The sequence below is a fragment of the Micromys minutus genome (assembly GCF_963924665.1).
Source record: "Micromys minutus genome assembly, chromosome: 5".
Classification (NCBI taxonomy): Eukaryota; Metazoa; Chordata; class Mammalia; order Rodentia; family Muridae; genus Micromys; species Micromys minutus.
The window spans coordinates 78,528,925-78,549,846 of record NC_137974.1 but is presented as its reverse complement, the minus strand read 5'-3'; the positions used below and the strand labels follow the sequence as shown (position 1 = coordinate 78,549,846).

At 51.4% G+C, this 20,922-nt stretch overlaps 1 protein-coding gene across 3 annotated transcripts in view; it reads left to right on the top strand.

Annotated features, from left to right (window-relative positions):
• Positions 1 to 20,922, top strand: part of FAM178B (family with sequence similarity 178 member B) — a gene marked incomplete at its 5' end in the record, with an annotated part of 93,045 nt that overhangs the window by 69,235 nt on the left and 2,888 nt on the right. For 2 of the 3 annotated variants that reach the window (XM_080917544.1, XM_080917543.1), the window contains 2 exons: positions 1,010 to 1,097; positions 8,069 to 8,194. In XM_080917544.1, coding sequence (XP_080773670.1) covers positions 1,010 to 1,097; positions 8,069 to 8,194 — 214 coding nt within the window. Of the gene's footprint in view, positions 1 to 1,009; positions 1,098 to 5,832; positions 5,946 to 8,068; positions 8,195 to 20,922 lie in introns of those variants that run through there. The other variant, XM_080917545.1, reaches the window with a different exon arrangement.

Below are 20,922 nucleotides of genomic sequence, written 5' to 3'. Positions count from 1 at the left end.
GGGTTGCCCTGTCACCTAGGCTCAAGGGTCCCAGGACAGCTCCCAGCCCCATCCTCTGGTCTCTTCTTCCTTCATCTCTTCTTCAATCCCTGAAGTGCTTAAGAACCCAAGGATCCGGGCATTAGCATCTGGGGCCTTCATTCCTGAGGAGAAGCTGGCTCAGTCCTGAGTAAGCACTGACTAGGTGTTGTCGTACAGCTGGCCTCAGATGTCCAGCTCGGCTGAATGAAGCAGGAGGCCTGTGGCAGCTCACAAGCAGCTCGGGGCACAAATGGGCTAGAGCTGGGGCTGGAGGTTTCACCACCTTGTCACATTAGCTGTCCCACAGGGAAGTTAACTCTCCTAACTGTTCAATGAAAACCCAAAAGCTACTTCAGAGATTGAGTTACTCTGAGGCCCAGGATGGTAGGAGGGGATTCCCAAAGGAAAGTTCTCCAAATAGTGGGTGAACACACACACACACACACACACACACACACACACACACACACACACACACACAGGCAAGCAATAAAGCCTGGTCTCAGGAGGCCAGTCACCCACCATGCTTGAAGTCCTTTGAAGTCTGAGAGTCAGTGCACAAGGCAGGACCAAGAGGAGAGCAGAGGGAATGTACTTTCCTTCTGGCGGCCTTTCCCCTCTATTTGCATGTTTTCCTCCTTAGTGTTAGCCCCTGCTGCCTCTACATTTTTCTTCTCAGATTATTGCTTTGTTTATGGTTCAGTCCCCAGGCTCTCCAGCATGCTCTGTTCTACCACTGAGCCTCACCTGCTTCTGTCTCTTCATCTGTGTGAATTTATTATACAGAGATAGGAATGTTGGTCCATTTCCGAGTAGAGCTTCCACCTGTGCTGACCCACAGATTGATACAGATCTGAGGGGTTTCAGTACCAAAGAAAAGTGTCTCATCCTCTCTTGGGTAACCTGCCTTTCCTGTGCTTTCCAGAACACATGAAACCCCCATGCTTCCAGCCCACCCCACTCAGATTTTCTTGTTCTTCTCTCTCAGGCAGCTTAGAAGTCAGCTGAGTCTCATGGTCATTGCCCGGATGTTGGGTCAGCAAGAGTCACTTCCTCTCTGGGGAGAGAAGACCCAGGTGAGTCTGCCTCAGCATGACCAGGAAGACCTCTGGAGGGCTACAACCTCACTCCCCATAACTTGCCTTCACCTGACATATAATCAGAGAGACCATGCCCAGTTGGATTTGAATGTCTTACTCAAATTCATTTGTTCAACAGTAACTGGAGCCAGGGGCATAGGACAGTGGCAGAGCACTGGCCCAGTGTGTGTGCAGCCTGGGCTCTGTTATCTGCATGGTGGATGGACCTGTGTGTCCAGCTACGGGGAGGCCCTGTCAGAAAGATTATTTGAGTCTAGGAGTTAATGGATCAGCCTGGGCAAAGAGGGTGTGATGGTTCACACCTTTAACCCCAACACCTTAATCCTGGCACTCCAAAAATTGTCATTGTCTATGTAACTTCTCTGTCCTAGGCACTGAAGATCGATCAGATTGGTAAGTTTAGAGGTTGTATCACAGTTCATGAATTATGGTAAAACAGATAAAACATGATGTCATTTCAGCTTTTTTTTTTTTTTTTTTGGCTAGCTTTTTGTTATGTTTAGTGATGGCCTCCCCGCTCCTCCTGCACCGAAGTGCTAGAGTTTCAAGCTTCAGCGGGTAGTACTGTTGTTAGGGTTTTTATTCTTTGAGAATTTTTTATGTACACACAACATATTCACCCTCCTGCTCTTTCCCCTAAAGCCTCCTAGGTCCATCCTTCCCCCCATTCTCTCCTAATTCCACGGATAGCCGTGTGCGCACTGATGTGGGACCATCCACTGGGGCAGGCCTCCCTCCAGGGGCCATGCCCTTGAGGAACACTGACAGGGCTAGAGAGATGGCTGGGCAGACACTCGATGCACTTACAGAGGAACAGAGCTCAGCTCCCAGGACCTTCCAGTTCTTTCCAAACCCCTGCCTGTGACTTTTTGTAGACAGAACAATAAAGACAGAAAGAAATACTATTAAAACCACTCCTACCAGAGTCCCCCACGCCAGGGTTAGACCCCTGGGGCAGCAGGGGTGAGTCCTGCTTTCTCCCCTGCTCCTCTCTGAGGAGCTCAGCCACTGCCAGAGGGCCTCCGTGAGGCTGTGAGGATAAGCTAGGCCGTTGAAGCCTCTTGCCTCCCTGGGATCTGCCTGCGGTCCTTGCAATGTCAGGGTCAGCACCAGCCCCAGGGACACAGAGGTCTGCTCAGCACATCCTCACGCCAGGCAGCTCAAGAACTAAAGCCATGTTTTAGTGAGGGAGCTAAGAAAAGAGGCTGGGCCTGGTTCTAGCTTGGCCACTCCCTCTGCCACCCAGCCTTGAACACTTTCACCCCAGCATGGCAAGGGGGCTTAGCATGGCAGAAACATGTCGTTTCTACCCTGGCTAATGTATCATTCAGGGAGGCCTCCTGGCCTTTTCTGCCACCCTCCTTTACTTGTATCTGGATTGTGTTACCCATACTCCTGTTCCCAGGCGGGATCTCTGGGGCCCGGAGAGTCGGAAATCGGTGATGTCTGCTTGCTCTCCATTGCCCCACAACCCAGGGCCTGGCTCACACCAGGAAGGCAGTGTAATGTTTGTGGGATAAAGAAAGAGCCAAGTGAGTGTCAGGGTACCCAAGGATAGGATGTTCCGAAAGCCATCATTGCGAGGGCATGGCCCCGCTGAGGTCACTGCAGTCCTGCTGAAGAAGGAAGGCAGAGGTTAGAAAGTTAGGAGTAGGCGTAGCTGTGGTACAGCTGCCATGGGCAGCCCGATATGAAGGAAGAGGAGGGAAGTCAGGAAGGAGGACAGGTCCCTGCGGCCTCGTGCCCAGAAGCTGTGTTAGCAGTGACTCAAAGGTGGGCCCATCTCAAGGCTTGTCAGGGTTTCTTGGCCTGAGACTGTTCCGGGAGTGTGAGGGGAGCCTAGGGGGCTGCCTGGGCCTGAAGGGGAGCCTCAGGAAGGGAGGCAAGTTGTGAGTACTGTTTGGTTAGTCAGGGAGCTAGCTCAGGAGGTCTCTGCAACATGCAAGAATCCAGGATCACAAGGCCTTGGAGGCAAGTAGAGCAGGGCTCAGCTTCCTAACTGTAATTCTTTCTACACCTGCCTCCTGCTTGTGACCGTTGTGGGCCTGACTTTGTACCTGTCTGCTCCTTAGACACTGACTAGTAAACTCACAGTCCAGGTTCAGCCTCAGACACCAGGTGTGACAAAACCAGACAGCTCCAGAAGAGGGCTGAGCCAGCTAGCTGTGACCTCGGTGACTAACACTGCCTGAGGCTAGGCTTGTAGAGGAGGGCTTAGAGGATGAGTCCATGCTTGCTGGGCGTACTGCCTGGAGGAGCAAGAGCAGGAACCTCACCTCGATGGCTCTAGGGAGAGGAAGGCCCAGCAGGTGTGTTGAGATCTCATCAGCAGCTCATCTTGGCGTCTGGTCACCCAACACTTGCCTTCGAAGTCTGACCTATTACAGCCATTCCTCATGTTTTCCTTCAAAGGACTACTTTGTCCCCACAGCCAGCCAGCCATGATGCCACCACATGCCAGTCCCTGGCTGGGTCTTCTCCCTTGGGCTGACCTCTTCCCACCTGTAATACTTGCATCCATGCAGCGGCTCTCACAGTGTTCTGGGTACTGTGCTTAGTGCTTGCCTTCCTCAGAACCTGGGGCTGGAAGAGCTCCTATTCCATCCATGTTTTATAAGTGGGGAAACTGAGTCAGGGATGCTCCCCAGGGCCACAGGGCAGGGAAGGATGGAGCAAGGATCAGAACTGAACCACTGACCAGCCACTCCAGCCCAGTCCCTGGTTTTGGACTGTTGTGAAGGGTCTTCTAGGGTAGAAGCAGAGGCTCGGGGCTGGAAGTGGAAGGGGCTCTCAGTACCCAAGCTGCTCAAACCACAGCCTGAGCTCCAGGAGCACGTCAGAGTTAGAGAGCTGGGCTTGAGAGACAGCAGGTAGGTAGACAGCAATCACCCAGCACTTTCATCTTCCAGGAGAGTCCCAGTTGGACCAGTAACTCCTAGTGTTCCATTGAAATACTGGGAATACTTCAAAAACAGTCACTGTTTGGCCTCAGACTCCAGTGTGCTCTAGAGTCTGGCCTGGGCTGGAAGGAGCTGAATGAAATGAAGCACGCCAACAGAGGCACCAAGAAAATAGCAACATTTGGTGAACCTGCAGAGAATGCCAAGAGCTGTGGAGAAAAAGCCAGAAGGGGAGAAGCAGCGTTGGGCAGGTGCAGTCTTATGAGGGGCGAAGAGACAGAAGGGACATTTGTGCACAGAGCTGTGGGAAGCAAGGTTTCCTTTGGGTGGGTGGGGAGGGGTCACTTCCAGCAGAGGAAATAGAAACAAAGGCCCCAAGGCTCAGGTTGGAGGGAAAGCAAAGAGGCTGCTGTGGCAGGGGCAGGGGATGAGGGTAGATGCAGAGGCTGGGATCCGACTTAAGTGAGAGCCAGAGATAAAAATTGATCTGCAACAACTTTACAGTTGGCTAGCTGCTGTGTTGAGACCACACTGTTTCAGGGAAGAAGCAAGGAGGGTGAGCCTAGCCTTCTGCAGGGCAGCCGGTCTGTGGGGATAACAGCAGAGTCTGTGGCTAGAGGCCAGGTCACTTCCCAAGGACAGCCAGCAGGGCTAGGGAAGGTCAGTGGGAGCTCCCAGAGCTAGAGGGAAAGAGACAGGCTTTCCCCAGCAGGCACAATGCAGGTGGAACAGGTTTGGGAGGAAACCAGGAGTTTGTTTCTTATACCAGCCTCTTGCAACACAGAAACAAGGCAAGCCATGTTTTCAAGTGTTTATTTATTGTGTGTGCACACACTGCAGTGTGCATGTGGAGGTCAGAGGACAGCTTGCAGGGGTCCATTCTGTTCTCTGCTTCCAAAATGCTGGATGCAGGAATCAAACTCAAAGTCACTGGGGCTTGGCAGCAAGCACCTTTACCCTCAGCCTTCCTATCAACCCGGTGTTTGGAGACTTGCCATGAAGCCATTTGCTCTTGATTTTGAGATCCTCCTGCATCTGCTTCACAAGTCCTAGGCTCACAAGCACTTTGGTCAGTTGTTGTGTTGTTAATTTTGATAATTTTGAGATAATTTTGTTTTTCTGTGTAACCCTTGCTGTCCTGAAACTTGCTATGTAGACCAGGCTGGCCTCAAAATCTGCCTGCCCTCCTTCTGTCTCCCAAGTGCTGGAATTAGAGGCATGTGCCACCACATCCAGCCCCAAATTGTGCTTTGAAATTTGGGAAGGCAAGGGCTTTGAATTGAATACAAAAGTTTGAATCTCCTAGGAAACGGTTAACTAATGTCCTAACCTGCTATTTAGCCATTCACTTGTCTAATGAATACTTAATAAGCATCGGCCATGTGCCAGGCCTGGTGCTTGGCCCTGTGGATGCTGCAGGAGAAGGCGATGCTGACAGTCCTGACCTCATAGCCAGGGCAGGGCTGATAAGACTCTAAGCCCGCGAGTTCTATGCCTGGTAGAGAGTAAATGGTGCTACAGAGAAACACTGCAGGGCAGGGGACGGCTGATGTAAGCCCTGGTGGCGTAGGCTGTGGGTCAGATGTGGTAGTGGACTAGGAACAAGGAGGGGGCAGTTCTGCACTGGCTCCATTCAGAAGCCAGATAAGGGTCCAGACTCCAGAAAACAACAGCAGGTCACTTTGGAACTCCAAGTGCCTCACAGCCGCCTCTCCTGTGCAAGTTGGAGCCACTGCCAGGATTTGAGAGCAAGAGCCACATGCTGTTGTAGACAATTGCTTTGCCAAGATCTCTTCTGCCTCTTCCTGCCAGGAGACTGGCAAGGCCAGTGGAGGCCTGTCCTTCTGGGTGATCTTCACTTCTTGCCCCGAGGTGTCTGCCCTAATGGGCTGAGCGTTTGCTGAGCTGGCACTCTGCGGTGGAGGTAGGGGTGGGGATGGAGACAATGTTGATCTGGTCCTGACCCTCCCTCTGGACCTTTAGGGACCAGAAAAGCCCTAATTCTGGAGAGGGTGGTATGTGGGGGTGGGGCGATTCAGGAAACAAAAGCGAATCTGAGACCAGATTGCGAGAGTGCACCGAAGCACTACCAAGCTGCTTTCCTGGAGCGAGAGGAAAAACACAATTGTGAGCAAGTGCTTGTCTGTGCTCTCCCTGCCAGCCCTGCCCCCACCGCAGGGAGGTTCCTGGCTCTGCTGAAGCGGGCTTTCAGTCACTCTGGGGGTGTGGATTTGGAAGCAGGGCGGGGTAGCCCTGTGCTTGCACAGCTGTGAGCCTCCAGCATGCTAAAGGCCAGGGCTGTTTTGAAAATTATCCCCAAACTTAGAAGGCGGGCTCAAGGCGATGCTGCTCTGAGTGCTGCTCAGATGGGGCTGTCTCTGCCTAGACCTTCCCCTCTTTTACTGCCTACTTTCCGCTTTGCAGAGAAGGCCTGGCCTCCTTCCAGGAGCCAACGCCAGCCTGACTCCTAGCCCCTCACCTGCCTCCTCCCTGCCCAGCTGCTCGCCAGGGCTTCCAAGGTCGAGGGCAGCTGGAGTGCAGAGCAGGTGCGGGAGGGTGAGTCACAGGAGGAAGCCAGGTGCCGTGTGCCAACCGGCTGGTCTCAAGCCGGGAGCTGGGCTGGGGGCTCAGCCCTCTTGCCTGTCCACACTGCACCTGCTAGATCTAAGCAGTCTGTCCTCTTGCTACCCTCTCGCTGCTCCTTCATCCACATCCTCCAATCCCTGGGGTTGCACATGGATGCCTCAGAAGGGCGAGGACTGGGGGGTGGGGGTGCTGCCTGCCTCTACCCAGCCATGGCGCAGCATCTGGGCAGTCCTTGCTGGGGCCCTGTCTAGACTATCCAAACCTGTGTTTGGGGTCACTAGAGGGAGGGGCTAGCTGCAGGTTCACTAGGAGGGGTTGGGCTGTGTCTTCAAAGCTAAGCAGGAGGTGGGGTGCCTGGAAGATTAACACGTGACCAAATTCCACTGTAGACATTATGGGGAGTCTACATCGAAACGACCAACCCAGAGGATGTTTCTGAGACTGAGAATATAGATATTGCATGACAGTGAATTATTGGTTATTTTGTTAGACAAGAAAATAGTACAGTGTTTGGGGAAAAGAAAAAGAAAGCTGGGCCAGGCACACATCTCAGGAGGCAGAGGTGGGAAGATTGCTAGAAGTTTGAGGCCAGCCTCAAACATAGGAAGTACCAGGCCAACAAGAAACCATGGCAAGCAGGTCCCTATCTAAAAATAAATTAAAATGTGCTAGTGAAATGGCTGTCACCGTAGAGGCACTTGCCAACAAGCTTGTTGAACTGAGTTCAATCCTCAGAATATATAATTATAATAATAATAATAAATTAAAAGAGATGGTAGGCCTGGTGGTACAAGCTTCCTAATCCCAGCACTCAGGAGGCAGACCTGGGCAGGCACAAAGGTTAGGCCAGCTTGGAACACAGAAGAGACCTTGTTTCAAACACACAGTGCTGTTGGTATTGGTGGACACTGTTGTGGGGACTTTCCTGTTATAAGTTTCTTATGGCTTAGAAGACTCAATATTAGGAATCCCCAGGAGGGAAAAGAGTGTGGTAAGGATGAAGTACTTAGGGACAGGCAGGCAGAGAAGTTGTGGTCATGGCTCACAGGATAGGTTGTCTTCCTGTGGATTGAACTTGTCCCAGCCACAAGCCAAGGGACAGGAGAGGGATGCAGGGGAAAGTGTGCTATTGGCTGTTCTCAGTCTTGGTTTTCCAAGGAATTAGGTAAACCTGTAAGCTTCAGGGGAGCTTCCTAGTTCACCACAGGGCTCACTCTGTGTGTGTGTGTGTGTGTGTGTGTGTACTCAAACATGCAAAAGTGTGCATGCTCATATACATGTCCTTCCTCCTCCTAGAACAAAGGGATGTAGACCATTTTAGGGACAAAATACCCAAAGTCTAAGAGGTCGCATAGCGAGAGGTGGATTCTGACCTGAATTTAGAGCCTCAGCCATGAGTTGAGGGTGTCTTCTGGAACACTTGCTCACACACTCAGTTACATTCTCCTTTCTCCTCCCCAGCTAGCCTTGCTCAGCCAGCTCCTTAGCCTCATGAGGCCATCATCCCTCAGGCAGTGTCTGGGCGCTGAAACCTTGCCATCCAGTCCAGGCCAACAGTCAAAGGCCAGTGCCGAGCTAGACCACAAGGTGAGCACCTCCTTCTAGACCCACCTGCCTTCTCTAACACCCTGCTACCCCAGTTAGCGGGGGAGGGTGGGGTTACCCCCATTGCACAGCCTGCAGGCTCTGTGGCTGCTGGTCCTTCCAGAGCCACAAGCCACTGAAGGCCAGAGGCCAGCAGGCTGCCGACTGTGTGAGGAGGAGGTACTCAGTATTCCTCCAAACAAACCCTTTAATTAGCACCCGTGCCCACCCCGTGCATGTAGGCACAGGTGAGGCTGAGGGCACAGGCGTACCGACAGAGCTTTGCCCAGCCTCTCGGCTTATTTCTACTGATCTTGATGAGGCTTAGTCCTTGGTCTTACCCCAGTTCTTCCACATAAGTTCTTCCAAGCAATGGTCAGCTTTCCTGAAAGCCAAATTTTGGTGCAGGTCCAGGGCACTGAGGTTCCCTGGTTTGGGAGAATGGGAATCAGTAATAGCAGAATGTGCATTCTTGGGGTTAGTTTTAGAGCAGGGACCAAGGTGGGCGTGGGTGTGGGGGCTTCCAAGTAGATCCACATGGACTCTTCTGTCCCTAGAGATTCAGGGTGAGGAATGGAGGTAGGAGTCTTTAAATTGAGGAAGGTGGAGATTCAGAAATGTCACTCCTGAGGTTGGGTGCTAACAGTCCAGGAGTCCAGCCTTTGGGCATCACTCTGAGAATCAGATAAGTGAGTTAATTACCTAATGAACACAAATGAGCCATTAAGAAGATGGGATAATCCCCAGGTGCACACTCCCCTTCCAGAACGTGGGGTGCGTTATCTTTGCCATGGGATTTATATCAGTGCTTTTACAAGGTGACAGTCTCCCCAGAAGGCAGGTGCCATTTGAATGTCTCTCTTTCTTTGCCAGATGTTTTCCAGTCAGTTTAGGGGGCTCTAGAAAGGAGTCCGGGTAGGTGATCAGCCATAGCTGGATATTAGAGAAGAAGAAAAAGGAAGACAAGGCTACTGTCTGGGCTGTCTGAGCAGAGACTGTCTGGCTTCCAGGAAGGAGCCTTTGGGGTCAAGGCTGCAGCCTCACCCCAGCAGGGGTGTGGCTCCCCCCAGGCCCCAGACTTTCACGGGGCTCACCATGTTTCTAGCCTGCTGGTAGCAATGGCAGAAGGTGTGTATGTAGTAGTGACTGGATGGGAGAGCGAGCAGGCTGTGGAGTCCTTCGTTAAGGCTTTATGCACAGCCACCCCATCAGAAACCATCAGTGTTGCCGTAAACCTGGAGAAGAGGAGAGCAGCACATCTGGGTGCTCAGTGCGCCGAAGGAAAGCAACAGTAAGGGCAGGTGGGGCAGGGGCAGGCAGCTCTCAGAGCTGGTGTTGCAGAGCCTCTGGGCTCTCCTTCACCTTGACCTCTGGCAGTGAAGCAACTAAGGGCAGAAGCAAGCTGGGGAGGGTCAGGGGTGGGGACAGCAGATGTGTTCGTGGTGGGGATGGGGTCTAGTGGATTGCCAAGATAGAGAGAAATATGACATGGTCCCAGGCCTGTGCCTGGGCTGAGTGCTGTGGTGGTTGGGAGGGGCCAGGCAGGTGACTAGGTCCCACCCCACCTCAGCCGACTGACTCCTCATTAGGCCTGAGCATGTTTCATCTTCAAAGATTCAGTGGGGCTACTCAGCAGCCAAAATGAGCAGCGGCGTCATCCGCCCTGTTTTACAGGGAGTGGTGGTCTGGGATGGGGCAGCCTTTCATCCCTGGAGCTCAAAGTCTTTGCTGTTTTGCTTCTTGAGTGCAGTGGGGAAACTGAGGCCAGAGTTCAGGTCAACTGGAGGTGATCACGCATGAAGGAGATGGTTTCTTCTCAGCCTCTGGGGCTGCCATGCTGAACTTCTACCTAACCCACGCTAAACTCACTCCTGTCTGTGAGATTTCCTGCCCTAAACTGCAGGGGTCACAGCCCTATGCCAACCCTGCAAATAAACACTTCTGCAGGCTCTTCTGGTCTCCTCACCTCCTCTCTCTGCCACAGGCTGACTAACCTTCCTCCTTCCTCCAGGGAAGATATGTGGGCACAATGAGGCTCCACTGTTGTCCCTCTGTCCCACTGATGTCCCTTTGCACATCTGGCTGGCTGGCTTGTGGGCACAGCTGTATGTCTCATCTGCATGGTTTTTGCTACTAAATGAAAAACTGAACAAATAAATGTGTTTCCCCGTCTCCTGCTCTGCTCTGTCCTGACCGTCTGCTCTCCTGCCCTCTCTCTGCCTTGACAGTAGTAGCCCCCGGTCTCTTTAATATCCTTGTATCATTAAGACCACAGCATTTATGGAACTCTGGACTTGAGAAGTATTACCGAGGGTAATGAGAGGGCCAATCACAGGGCATTGTTGGTAATTATAAGTTAGAGAGGCTCCTGCCTGGGAAAGCTAACCACCAAGTGCTTTACAAAAGAAGCAACTTCTCAGGCTCCCTCTGTGGGGGCAGGGAGGAGGGAGTGAACTGCATAGAGGCAGGGGCCAGCTGGGTTCCCAAGCAGGCTGTGTGTCCTAGCAGGGTCAAAGTCACTTATATGCTACTAGCACATATGAAAACATGCTTGGAGAGGAGAACAAAGCCTTCTGTGGAGGGCCGGAGCCTAACTCAGTAGTAGCATGCTTAAGTGAGGTCACATGTTCAAGCCTTTGCACTACCAAAAAATGGAGAAGGAGCTTTAGATGATTAGGGGACTCAACATTTTAAAGTGTGCCTAAAACTTGTAGTCCAGTCTATTCAAGAAACTGGCCGGGGTGGGGGGGGGGGTGTCATTCTTCAATCCCATGAGTTCAATTTCAGCCCAGACAACATAACATGACACCGTCTCAAAATATTTATATAGAGTGCTGATCTCTTGGATGGCTATCTATGCCCTGGGCTGGCCTGGTTTGAGCTGGGTTTACCCAGGGTAAGGGTAAACATCTAGGTGAGAAGATGCTTGGGGCCTGGCACCTAATCCTGTCCCTGTGGTGGCTAGGTGGGAGAGGACAGTGTTTACACAGAGGAGAGTATAACAACAGGAGGGCTGGCTCCCCAGTGCTTCCTTTTGGCCCAAGGACATGATTCCGCCAGAGACAGCTCCTTCCCAGGCCCCTGTGAGACTGGCCTTCTGGCTGCAGGCAGACAAACATTGCATAACTTGACTCAATTTTCTCCATCACCAGCTCAGCCCTCCAGTGCAGCACTAGGTTTACTGGGGTATTGGCTTTCAACTATCGTGTCATCTGCGTGTCGCCAGATGTGGCCTAATTATATTGTGTTCAGTCTCAGTGTTGAGTAGAGACCCATTCACTTTTACAGAGATGGCTGATGTTTTGGTCTTGTTAAATCTTATGTTTCTTGTTCCCGTTTAACCACAGCTTCCAACTCATTTTTGCTTTTTCTCCCATGTCTGTTGCTATGTGTATACACATTTACATTTATAGGCATCAGTGTATAGGTAGGTACATATGCATGTATGTATATATAGGTACATACACATGTAGACATACATACTTGTACTTTTTCTCTGACACTGCTGAGTGTCATGATGCCTGGTCACATGCAAGCATATGCTTGCTACTGAGCCACCTCATAGTCAGGATGCTGTCTTAACGGGAGTTTCCCCTGTTAGAGATATGGAAGGTATAGGGAATCAGAATCTTGATGGTAGGATGGGAGTGTCTCTCTAGTTGGTTAAAATTGTCTTCCATTGCGGAATGAGAACTAAGGAGAAGGAGGCCAACTTGGCACTAGGAGCCTGCCTCATCCACCCCCATTCCCGCCCCCCAACTCCCACCCCACATGCGCCTCCTCTCAGTGTGTCAGTGGATGCCCTCCAAAGATGGCAGCTTGATGCTCACTGAGGACTGTACATGGGTCAGCTCCTGCAGGTGCATTCTCTCTATGTAAGGCTCACTCCCAGGCTGTTGTGTGTGCTGCAGAAGCCTGGGGAAAGCTTGTTTATGGAGGAGCAGTGTTTGTAAAGAAATGGTTTTATGGGAGTAGGGTGTGCTCTTGAGTGTGGGTGATGCTGGGGATAGGCTCCAGCCAGCTGCAACTCTACAGAGGTGTGTGTCTGCCCAGCCTGTGTGGAGGGCGTAGGCCTGCCCTGTGTTTGTGTGCAAGTGCCCTGTGTGTCTCCTGTAAACCCTTGTGGTGTGCCAGGTGTGTCAGAGAGACTTGGTGAACAAGTTTTGCTGCTTTTTCTGCTGCAACTGTAGACTGCAGCGGTCTGTCCCTGTGCTGCCTGACCCTGCCAAGAACTGTCTTAATGGGAGGTTGTGGTGGAGAGAGGACAGCTCTCACTGCAGGGACAGGACAGGGTTCACTGCCCTCTGGCATCTCTGTGCTCACCTCTGGCCTCTCTTGCTGGTACTTCCAACCCCAATAAAGGGACCAACATTCTCTTGGGCTTGGCTTGAACTGTGTTGTCTTCAAAGACAAGTGGATCCTGGAGCGTCTCCCCATTTTGTCACCTGAAAAATGCAGTACTTGGCCTCCACACACAGTGCTGTAAACTTGGGTCAGGGCATGGTTAGAAGAGCTGGGAGGAAACTGAGTTTGAGGAACAGAAAATAGACATGAGGACTCCTTAGTTCTTCCCTGGCTGGCTTGTGGTTCTGTTCCATCTTCCTTCCTCCAAAATGAGGACCATCAGCTATATTTTGTCAGAAACCTGGGTCTCCGAGAAGCTGACCCTGTAAGAGAGTTGAACTACATGCAAATCTAGAAACCTGTAGACCAGGGCCCCAGGCCCAGGCCAACTTTGCTTGGTTCCCAGAAATCATGGTTCTTTGTAAGAACATCAGCCAGGCTTGCAGGGACAGGGTGAAGCCCAGGAGGCAGGGTGGGGTCCAAGGAGCTTTTTATTCATCCCAGCCAGCTGAAGGGTTGGTCTGCTCTCTCTCCCTCACCCGTCTGCCCAGGGCTCTCTGTGGAGGACCCTTAGGGTTCCTTTCCAGCAAGTGCCTTCTCAGCTTGTCCTGTTGCTCTTACCCGAGTGTCTCCATTTCTCTGTGAGCTCTGTAGATTGCTTTCAGACCTGTTATACTCACACTTGGCCACCTGCAGCCTCTGCCCCCATCACCTACAGCCCTGAGATGAAACCCCAGTGCCCTTGCATGCTGATGGCTTTGGTGTCGTATCTTCCTATCTTCTACTTCCTGTCTGTTGAACTCTGGAGGGTCCTGACAGTTCATGTACCCCATGGCCTGTGTACTCCCTTCATGAACATAAACAGAGATGCCTTCGAGGCTAGGTCCCAAGTCAGCCTTAGCCCCAGGTCTCCATTGAAATGCCCAACCTGAAGCAGACGTAAGCCATGCGAGGGACCCTCTCCCCCAGCCCTGCACCAGCCTGGCTGCTGCTTCTCTGCCAGGCCTGAATGGGTTGTAGGAGCGTGTCCTAAGTGCTGCGTCTCAGCTGCTGGCTGCTGGCTTCCTTCCACCCCTCCAGCCCCTTCTCTTTGTCCTTGCTGCACCTCTTTAGATGACCCAGGCTTAAGTGAGCCCAAGGTTACATGCGCAGTGTCACAAAAGCCCAGTGTCACTTTCCCCATGCTTGGCTCTACCCTATGGTGCTTTCCAAGAGAGGCTCTCTGCTGTCTTTGTGGGAAACCCTGGGTTGACCTCCTTTCCTCAGCCACCCTGGCCAGGGGTAAAGAAAGAGCATCTGTCACAGAGTCAAGTCTCACTGGCTTGGCATGGACTACGATTGGCTAGTCCGGGTCACATGTATTCTGTTGGAGTCAACTCTGTAGACACCACCATGGAACAGTTTGGCCTAAATGTAGGGGACAGGAAGCTAGGCCACTTACAAAGGACAGGGTACATCCTAGGTACCTAGAAACTTTGGGCTGTACCGTACGCCCTGTTCTTCTGTCATGGGCTTTGAGAGAAACCAGCTCTCTTTACAGATGGCCATTTCCAGTTATTCCTCACAGAGCTCCACGTGCTCACCCATGCCCTCTGGCCCACATGCTGACAGCCACACATGTGTAAGCCTGGACTCACATACGTGGACTCCTGTAGCTAGAGATTGTGGGCCTTGGCAGAGCTAGGTTTTCTGTCTAGACTCCCGTAGATCAGGGTCTCTGGTCCCAGCTGGAGAAGCAGCTGCCTGTCATCTTACTTGCCCTACCTCCTACTCCCAGGAACCCAGAGAGGAAGGGTGGGCAGGATGGGATCACTCTCCTAAGGGTTTACTCTTAGCCCCGAGGTTCCTCCCTAGGGACACAGGCCCTAGTCTACTGTCAGGATGGCAGCATTTCAGCACATGTCCTCAGACTTCCTAAAGATTATGTCCCACCCCTGCCTCCTGTGCCAAAGCTTCCCAGCTCCAACCCAGTCCTCAGAACAGGAGCAGGAGCCCCTCAGGGTCCATTCTCAAAGCTGAGGTGGAACTTACAGATGATCCCATTATGAGAGGTCTCAGAACTCATTTTCTGGGAAGTTAGAACAAGCTCAGGTTCACACAGTGAGGAAATGTCAGGGGGAGGTATGTATATGTGTATCCTGGGCCTCCTGGATCCTCTAGCAAGCTGGGAAGATACCTTCTGCCTCTGAACCCAGCTGGGGTCCTAAGAGCAACTTTTCATTTAGAGGTTGTTCCCAGCATCTGAGCCGGAAGTCCTGTTTCTGTCTAGCTGCTGCCAGTCTGTCCCCTCTCACCCTCAAGTGGCCTCATCCCTGTTCCATTTTCAGGGTTCCACCCACTGGTAGTGTGGCCCATCACTTTCGTTTGCAGAAGAGGGCGGCCTGCCTAGCCCTACCCAGTGGTGAATCTGGCAGGCTGTCGTCCTATGACGTCTGCTGCCTGGCCTCTTGACCCTGTATCTTCAGGGACTCTGGGCTAGGAAGGGTATTATGTCACACATCTCATTTCCTAGCAGTTAATCATGTGTCCTCATCATTTCCTACTTGCTAGAACTAGTGACCAATGCCCTGTCCTGGGCAGAGTCACTTTGGAAGCCAGCTTTTCTTTCAGAAAAGATGTCTGTTTGCAGCCCTCTGCTTGGTTGCTGTTCTAGTGCCTGCCAAGGCCAAGGTCAGGAATATAACCTTGGACCTGGAACTGCATGGACAAGGAGAGCAGCTTGTGAGGTTTGCACATAGAACAGAGAAGAACTGATGTCCCACAGATCCAAGATGGCAGATGCAATGTGCCAGTGTTGAGATAAGGCAGACCAGAAACAGGCATGGCCTGTGCTGTAGAGGACTCCTGAGATGGTTAGAGCCCCGCTTCTCTCCTTGAGTGGAAACTCCAGGCCTGTGAGTAGCCCTTCTGGGGGATTACTCAAAATAAACCATGTTGTTGTTTGCCCAACCCTAGAAGGAACACCTGGGCCATGCCCTTGGAGCACAGGCCAATGGACCCTATCTACACGAAATAGCCGAGGCTCTATGCCCTGTCTCCAGGATATCCAGGGACTTCTGTCCTCAGTGTTATCCCCATTTAGAACAGTTATACAAGTGCAAGTGTGTATGTACATGCATGCACACACACAGGGGCAGGGCGTAGGGAATGTTTCCTGATGGAAGAGGAAGAACCCAGACATCTACTTCTTGCTAGACTTTTCCCTCACTGGCCGTGTTGGGGATCTAGCCAAGCCTGAGTTTACACATATGCTAAGACATAGGGTTACCGGGCCTTCTCTGTATGTGATGTCCCCTCAGTGTGTGATGTCCACTCAGATACTATGATACTAGATTTTAAATTTAATTTTAAAAGGCAAATGAGTCATAGTCTACCTCACCACAGGTGACCCAGTGATCAGTTCAGCTTCTAGAGCTCAGCTGCAGCCAGTGTGCTCTCGTCAGAGAGGACCCACAATAGGTAGGAATGACACTTAGTGCACAGTTCTTCTGAGATCGGTTGTCAGGCTGGGCTGGGCCTCTAGACCTTGGAGACTGAGATGAATGCATGTTCCCCAGGGTAGCCACCAGCCAAGTCCTGTGATGTCAGAGGCAGAAACAGAGGAGGTAGTCCTGGCATCCTGGAGCTGCTGAGCAGGTGCACAGACACCTGCCAGGTGAGCCTCTGCCTCAGCAACATGGCTTAGAGAGTTCCTGGGCTAGCCTCAGCTCTCAGTATTCCTGGGCTAGCCTCAGCTCTCCCCATTTCCTCCCCACCTAGCAACTGCCTAGAGCCCGGCTCGATCTGCCTCTAGAGTCTTCTTGCCCATGAGAAGTCTATTGTTCCCTTCTGCCCAGCAGGCTCTGAGGAAAGGGTTCCATCTAAAGATTCTGGGGTAAGACTACATCCTTGGGCATGACCTGAGGTGGGAGAGACTATGTTGCTGTGTTAGAGAAAGTGGCTTCCTGGGAACTCCCTTCCTCTTCTTCCCTTTGGTGTCAGTAACCCAGCCTACCCTCTTTGGCATTAGCTAACAGGGGATTTCCTGAAGGATGAAGTTCCTGGGAAATGTCCGCCCATGTTCCCTTGCAAATGAGTTCCACTTGACCCAGGAGACTTAAGGAGTGATTGCTGAGATCAGAGCTAACTGGAGGACAACCAGAGGTGCTCCCTGCCTGCTGCCTGCTGGGTGACAAGACCTGTGATCCTTGTTTTGGAGGAGGGCCAGAATGAGACAAGCCACAGTGAGCTTCTGGGAAGAGCCCTGCCATCAGACTCTGGGGAGAGACCCACGAAATGGAAGCAAAGGCCTCACTGGCAGTGTGACCCAGGGACAATACTGCCTTAGCTTGTCAGAACTGGGCCCAGGCACGCCCTGTTCTTCACCCTCTGCCTCTCTCCTCTGAGTCCTTGGCTGAGCTTTCCCGGATCTCTCTCCCACTGTGGTTTCCCAGCCTGAACCCATGTTCATGCAGGAGGGGCTGGGCTCTGAGCTGACTGGGCACTTGTTGCTCCAAACAAGGTTTGAGGCCCAGGTATCACAGTCCCACCACCATCGAGGACTAAGTCCTACCACCACTACCACCACCCCACCCCTGGTATAATACACACACACACACACACACACACACACACACACACAGAGAGAGAGAGAGAGAGAGAGAGAGAGAGAGAGAGAGAGAGAGATAGGATCTCCCATGGACTTGGGGAAAGGCCAGTTGTATCCCAAAAGGTAGAGAGACAAAGCCAGGTCCCTGCCTCTGGCCACTACTTCCTGCTGAGTCTCTGTGGTGGCAGCTAGGACAGAAACAGGTAATTGTGACAAGAAAATGTAGCTCTACTCTGGCTTCACTTCACATACATCCTGTTCCTCCTGGGACCATCCCTGCCTGTCCAGTTTGTTAGTTTGGTTTCTTTGTGTAGCCCTGGCTGTCCTGGAACTCACTTTGTAAGTTCCTCCCCCCAATAAGACCAAACACACAAACACACACCAGGCTGGCCTTGAACTCAGAGATCTGCCTCCTTCTGCCTCCCCAGAGCACAGGCACTAAAGATATGAGTCACCTATGCCCAGTGTTTAGGGTTTTTTTGTTTTGTTTTGTTTTTGACACAGAGTCTTAAGTAGCCCAGGTTTGCCTAAAACTTGTTATGTATTAGAAGCTGAACTCAATTTGCACCTTCACCTACCCAGTTCGAAGATTATACTCATAGCTGGAGTTTGTTTCCGTCAGACAGGTTCTAACTGTGTAGTCCTTGGCTGGCTTGTGGAGCAGCTGGCCAGGGACTGAAACTTCTCAGTCTCTCAGATGTTGTGCTCAAAGGCATGAGACACTCTACTCCTGTTTTGAGGGATTAAGGATGGAACTGAGAACCTTACCTTTGCTAGACCAGGGTTCTACCACAGAGCAACACCCCAAGGCCAGAGCCCTCCCCCCAATAAAATGCTCTGGCAGGGGACCCAAGAATCTGCTTATCCTGAGTTCTGGGTGGAAACCTGAGGCCTCAAAGTAAGAGTCTGTTAAAAGGCCTAATCTTGTAAGGGGGAAACACAGGAAGCCCAAGGCTGGTGTACATTTGGACTTTTCCTTTGGAGAAACAGCTTAGAGAATTTGGTGTACACCCTATCCCTCCTCCCCCAATAAGACCAAACACACAAACACACACCTCAGAGTAGTTTATCTGCGGTTTCCCTAGAAGATGAAGTTATGGGAGTCAGCAGTGAGGACCGTATTGTGAAACTGGAGCTGCTTGCTTTTCCTAGGGAGCCCCATGCACTGGACACATAAGCTGGTAGCCTTTCCTCCAGGGCATGCATGCCTGGGAGCCCAAAGCCTGCCCTCCAAGCCTCCACTCAATCAAGCAAAGACCTCTGAAGATGAACTTGAGGCAGGCCAGTCTTCAGGTGGGGGTGGGGTATGCTAGAGAAAGGCCTGAGTGGTGAGGAGTCTCTAAATCCTTCCCCCTCTGCTACTGTTGGCATCCCAGGTCTTTACACCAACGCCCCGCCCCCAGCCCCACCTCCCTTGGAGGTGTTCTTTGACATCCTCTCCCCCTTCTCACCATGACCCTGCTTAATGCCAGTGCTTTGTCTGTCACTAAGGGGCCTGAACTTCTATCCAAGGCCATGTTCCTTTCTTATTCCAATCCCAGTTAGCTTCAATTAAAGTAGTCGGTCCCATTAAAAAAAATAAATAAATAAAACCTCCAACAAATTCAGCTGTATTCTGATTCTATCAGTAAAATCTATTATACAGATTTATTTATTTATTTATTTATTTTTTTGAGATAGGTACTACAGCCTAGCCTTGAACTTACTTGGAGCTAAGGATGACCTTGAATTTCTGATCTTCCTGCCTCTAAGTAGTGCTGGGATTGCAGGCATGTGATACCAGGCCCAGTTTTATGGCAGCAGGAATTGTCCCTGAGGTCTCCAGCATGTAAGGCAAGCACTATACTAAATGAGTTATATTCCTGGTCGCCAGAAATAGTCCCTTAAAAAGAGATTATTTAACATATTTTTATTTTAAAAATTAAAATACAGTTACATCACCCCCTGTCTTTTCCTTCTGTCTCTCCTTCCATATACCGCCCATCACCTTGCTCTCTCTCAACCTCATGATTTTTTTGAGAAAAAAATCTCATAGAAACCCACCTACCTCTGTCTCCTGAGTGCTGGCACTAGTTGCATATGCCCTCAGATTTTTATCATTTTTGACTGTGTGTGTGTGTGTCTGTGTGTGTGTGTGTTGGGGTGGGGAGTCTCCACATGAGTAGAGTACATATGCTCAAGGAGGCTGCCATCTCTCCAGCCCTTCCCACCAGTGTTCATAACTGAGGGAAAAGGAGGATGTGCGCTGAGAATGCAGCTCAGTGGAAGAGTTTGTGCTGTACATATGTAAGCTGAGTTTGGTCCCTAGCACAGACACACACATGCACTTTCAGGCATGCACACACACACACACACACACACACACACACACACACAGTTTGGAGGGCAGCAATAGGAATAATAAAGATACACCTTGAAATCCTTTGTCCCAAAAAGACTGTGCCTACTGGTGTATTCAGCTCACACCAGACACTGCTACCTTCCAGCCACCTCCACTCCCCCACTCCCCCCCCACCCCCCCCCACACTGTCAACAACCCAATGCTCCTCAGCTCCTAACACTCTCTGTAGCCAGCCCCGCCCCTAAGCCGTGCCCTCTCTCACCCAATTCCAGCCCTGCTAGCTACCTGGCTGACTAGCCCTGCCCCCTCCCTGTGCCTTCCTGTCTCTATCATCAGCCCTCAGGATCTGTCTGGTATTGTAATCTACTGCCTCTGCCCTCTTAGAGCCATTTTTGCCTCAAATCTTGTCCTTTTGAGGCCCACTCTGGCTCAGTCACTTCCTCTCTGAGGCCCCCACATGGCCTTTGCAGAATCAGAAGGACTCTTTCCCTCTGGTCTACTGGGAGGCTGAGATTTGGTATTTGTTAGGCAAATCATTCAATACCTCCCAAACCTCCTCCTTGTTCTGAGTAGGAGCTGCCTTAGTTAAGTTGACTTAAGACAGTTGGGGTTTAGAACAAAGGGGGGGGTCTACTGAGAACCGGACAGCCCAGAGGAGGTGGCTGCAGTGGGCGGAAGCCCAATTTGAAAAGCTTGAATATTAACCTAGCCCATGATAGCCCTCCTGGAGACTCACACTTACTGGCTTTTGTTGTTGTTGTTTTGTTTTTGTTCTGGACCTGTCTTGTGTAGTACTCCTCACTGCCACCTCATAGTCACCTGTGGAGTCAGGCTCCTAAGAGGCTTTGGCTCTTCTGTTGGTCTTAGGCAAGGCAAGTGTGGCTGCTGGGTACCCAAGTTGCATTTCTCCACAGGGTATACTCAGTCTCAAAAAGTTAGTCTACGGTGCCAAGTTGTGTACCTCCAAAAGTGGCTCTAAGAGAGGTTCCTTGATCCGTGCAAAAAGAGCACAGTCCTTTCTTGGCCACCATTTGGTGATCCAAAAGGGTAAGGAAGCCATCCAAAAAGGAATCTGCCCTGGTTCAGCCCTCCTGGCCATCCCGGGGGGCGTTGCTTCTCCATCTCTCCCCTCGCTGGGAGTAGATCTGCCCCAGGCCCCAGGTGTACAGCCACTTCCTTATCTTAGAGGTAAAAGGAGCCAAAGTAAGGGCTAAAGGACCTTTGTACAGCCCAGTGCACCTGCAGACTGTGGTCCACAGTGCCCAGAGCAGGCTGCCTAGTGTTAGTAACTCCATCTCTCAGGAACTACATAGTTCATTCCCTCTGTATAGCAGGCAGATGTCCACAGAGAATCCAAGGGCGTCATGGGCTAATTCCTTTTCTTATCCAATAGAATTTGCAATTGTCCTAATATTATTTTTTTCTTGTTGTATCTTTGTGTTTTCATTGTTGTTGCAT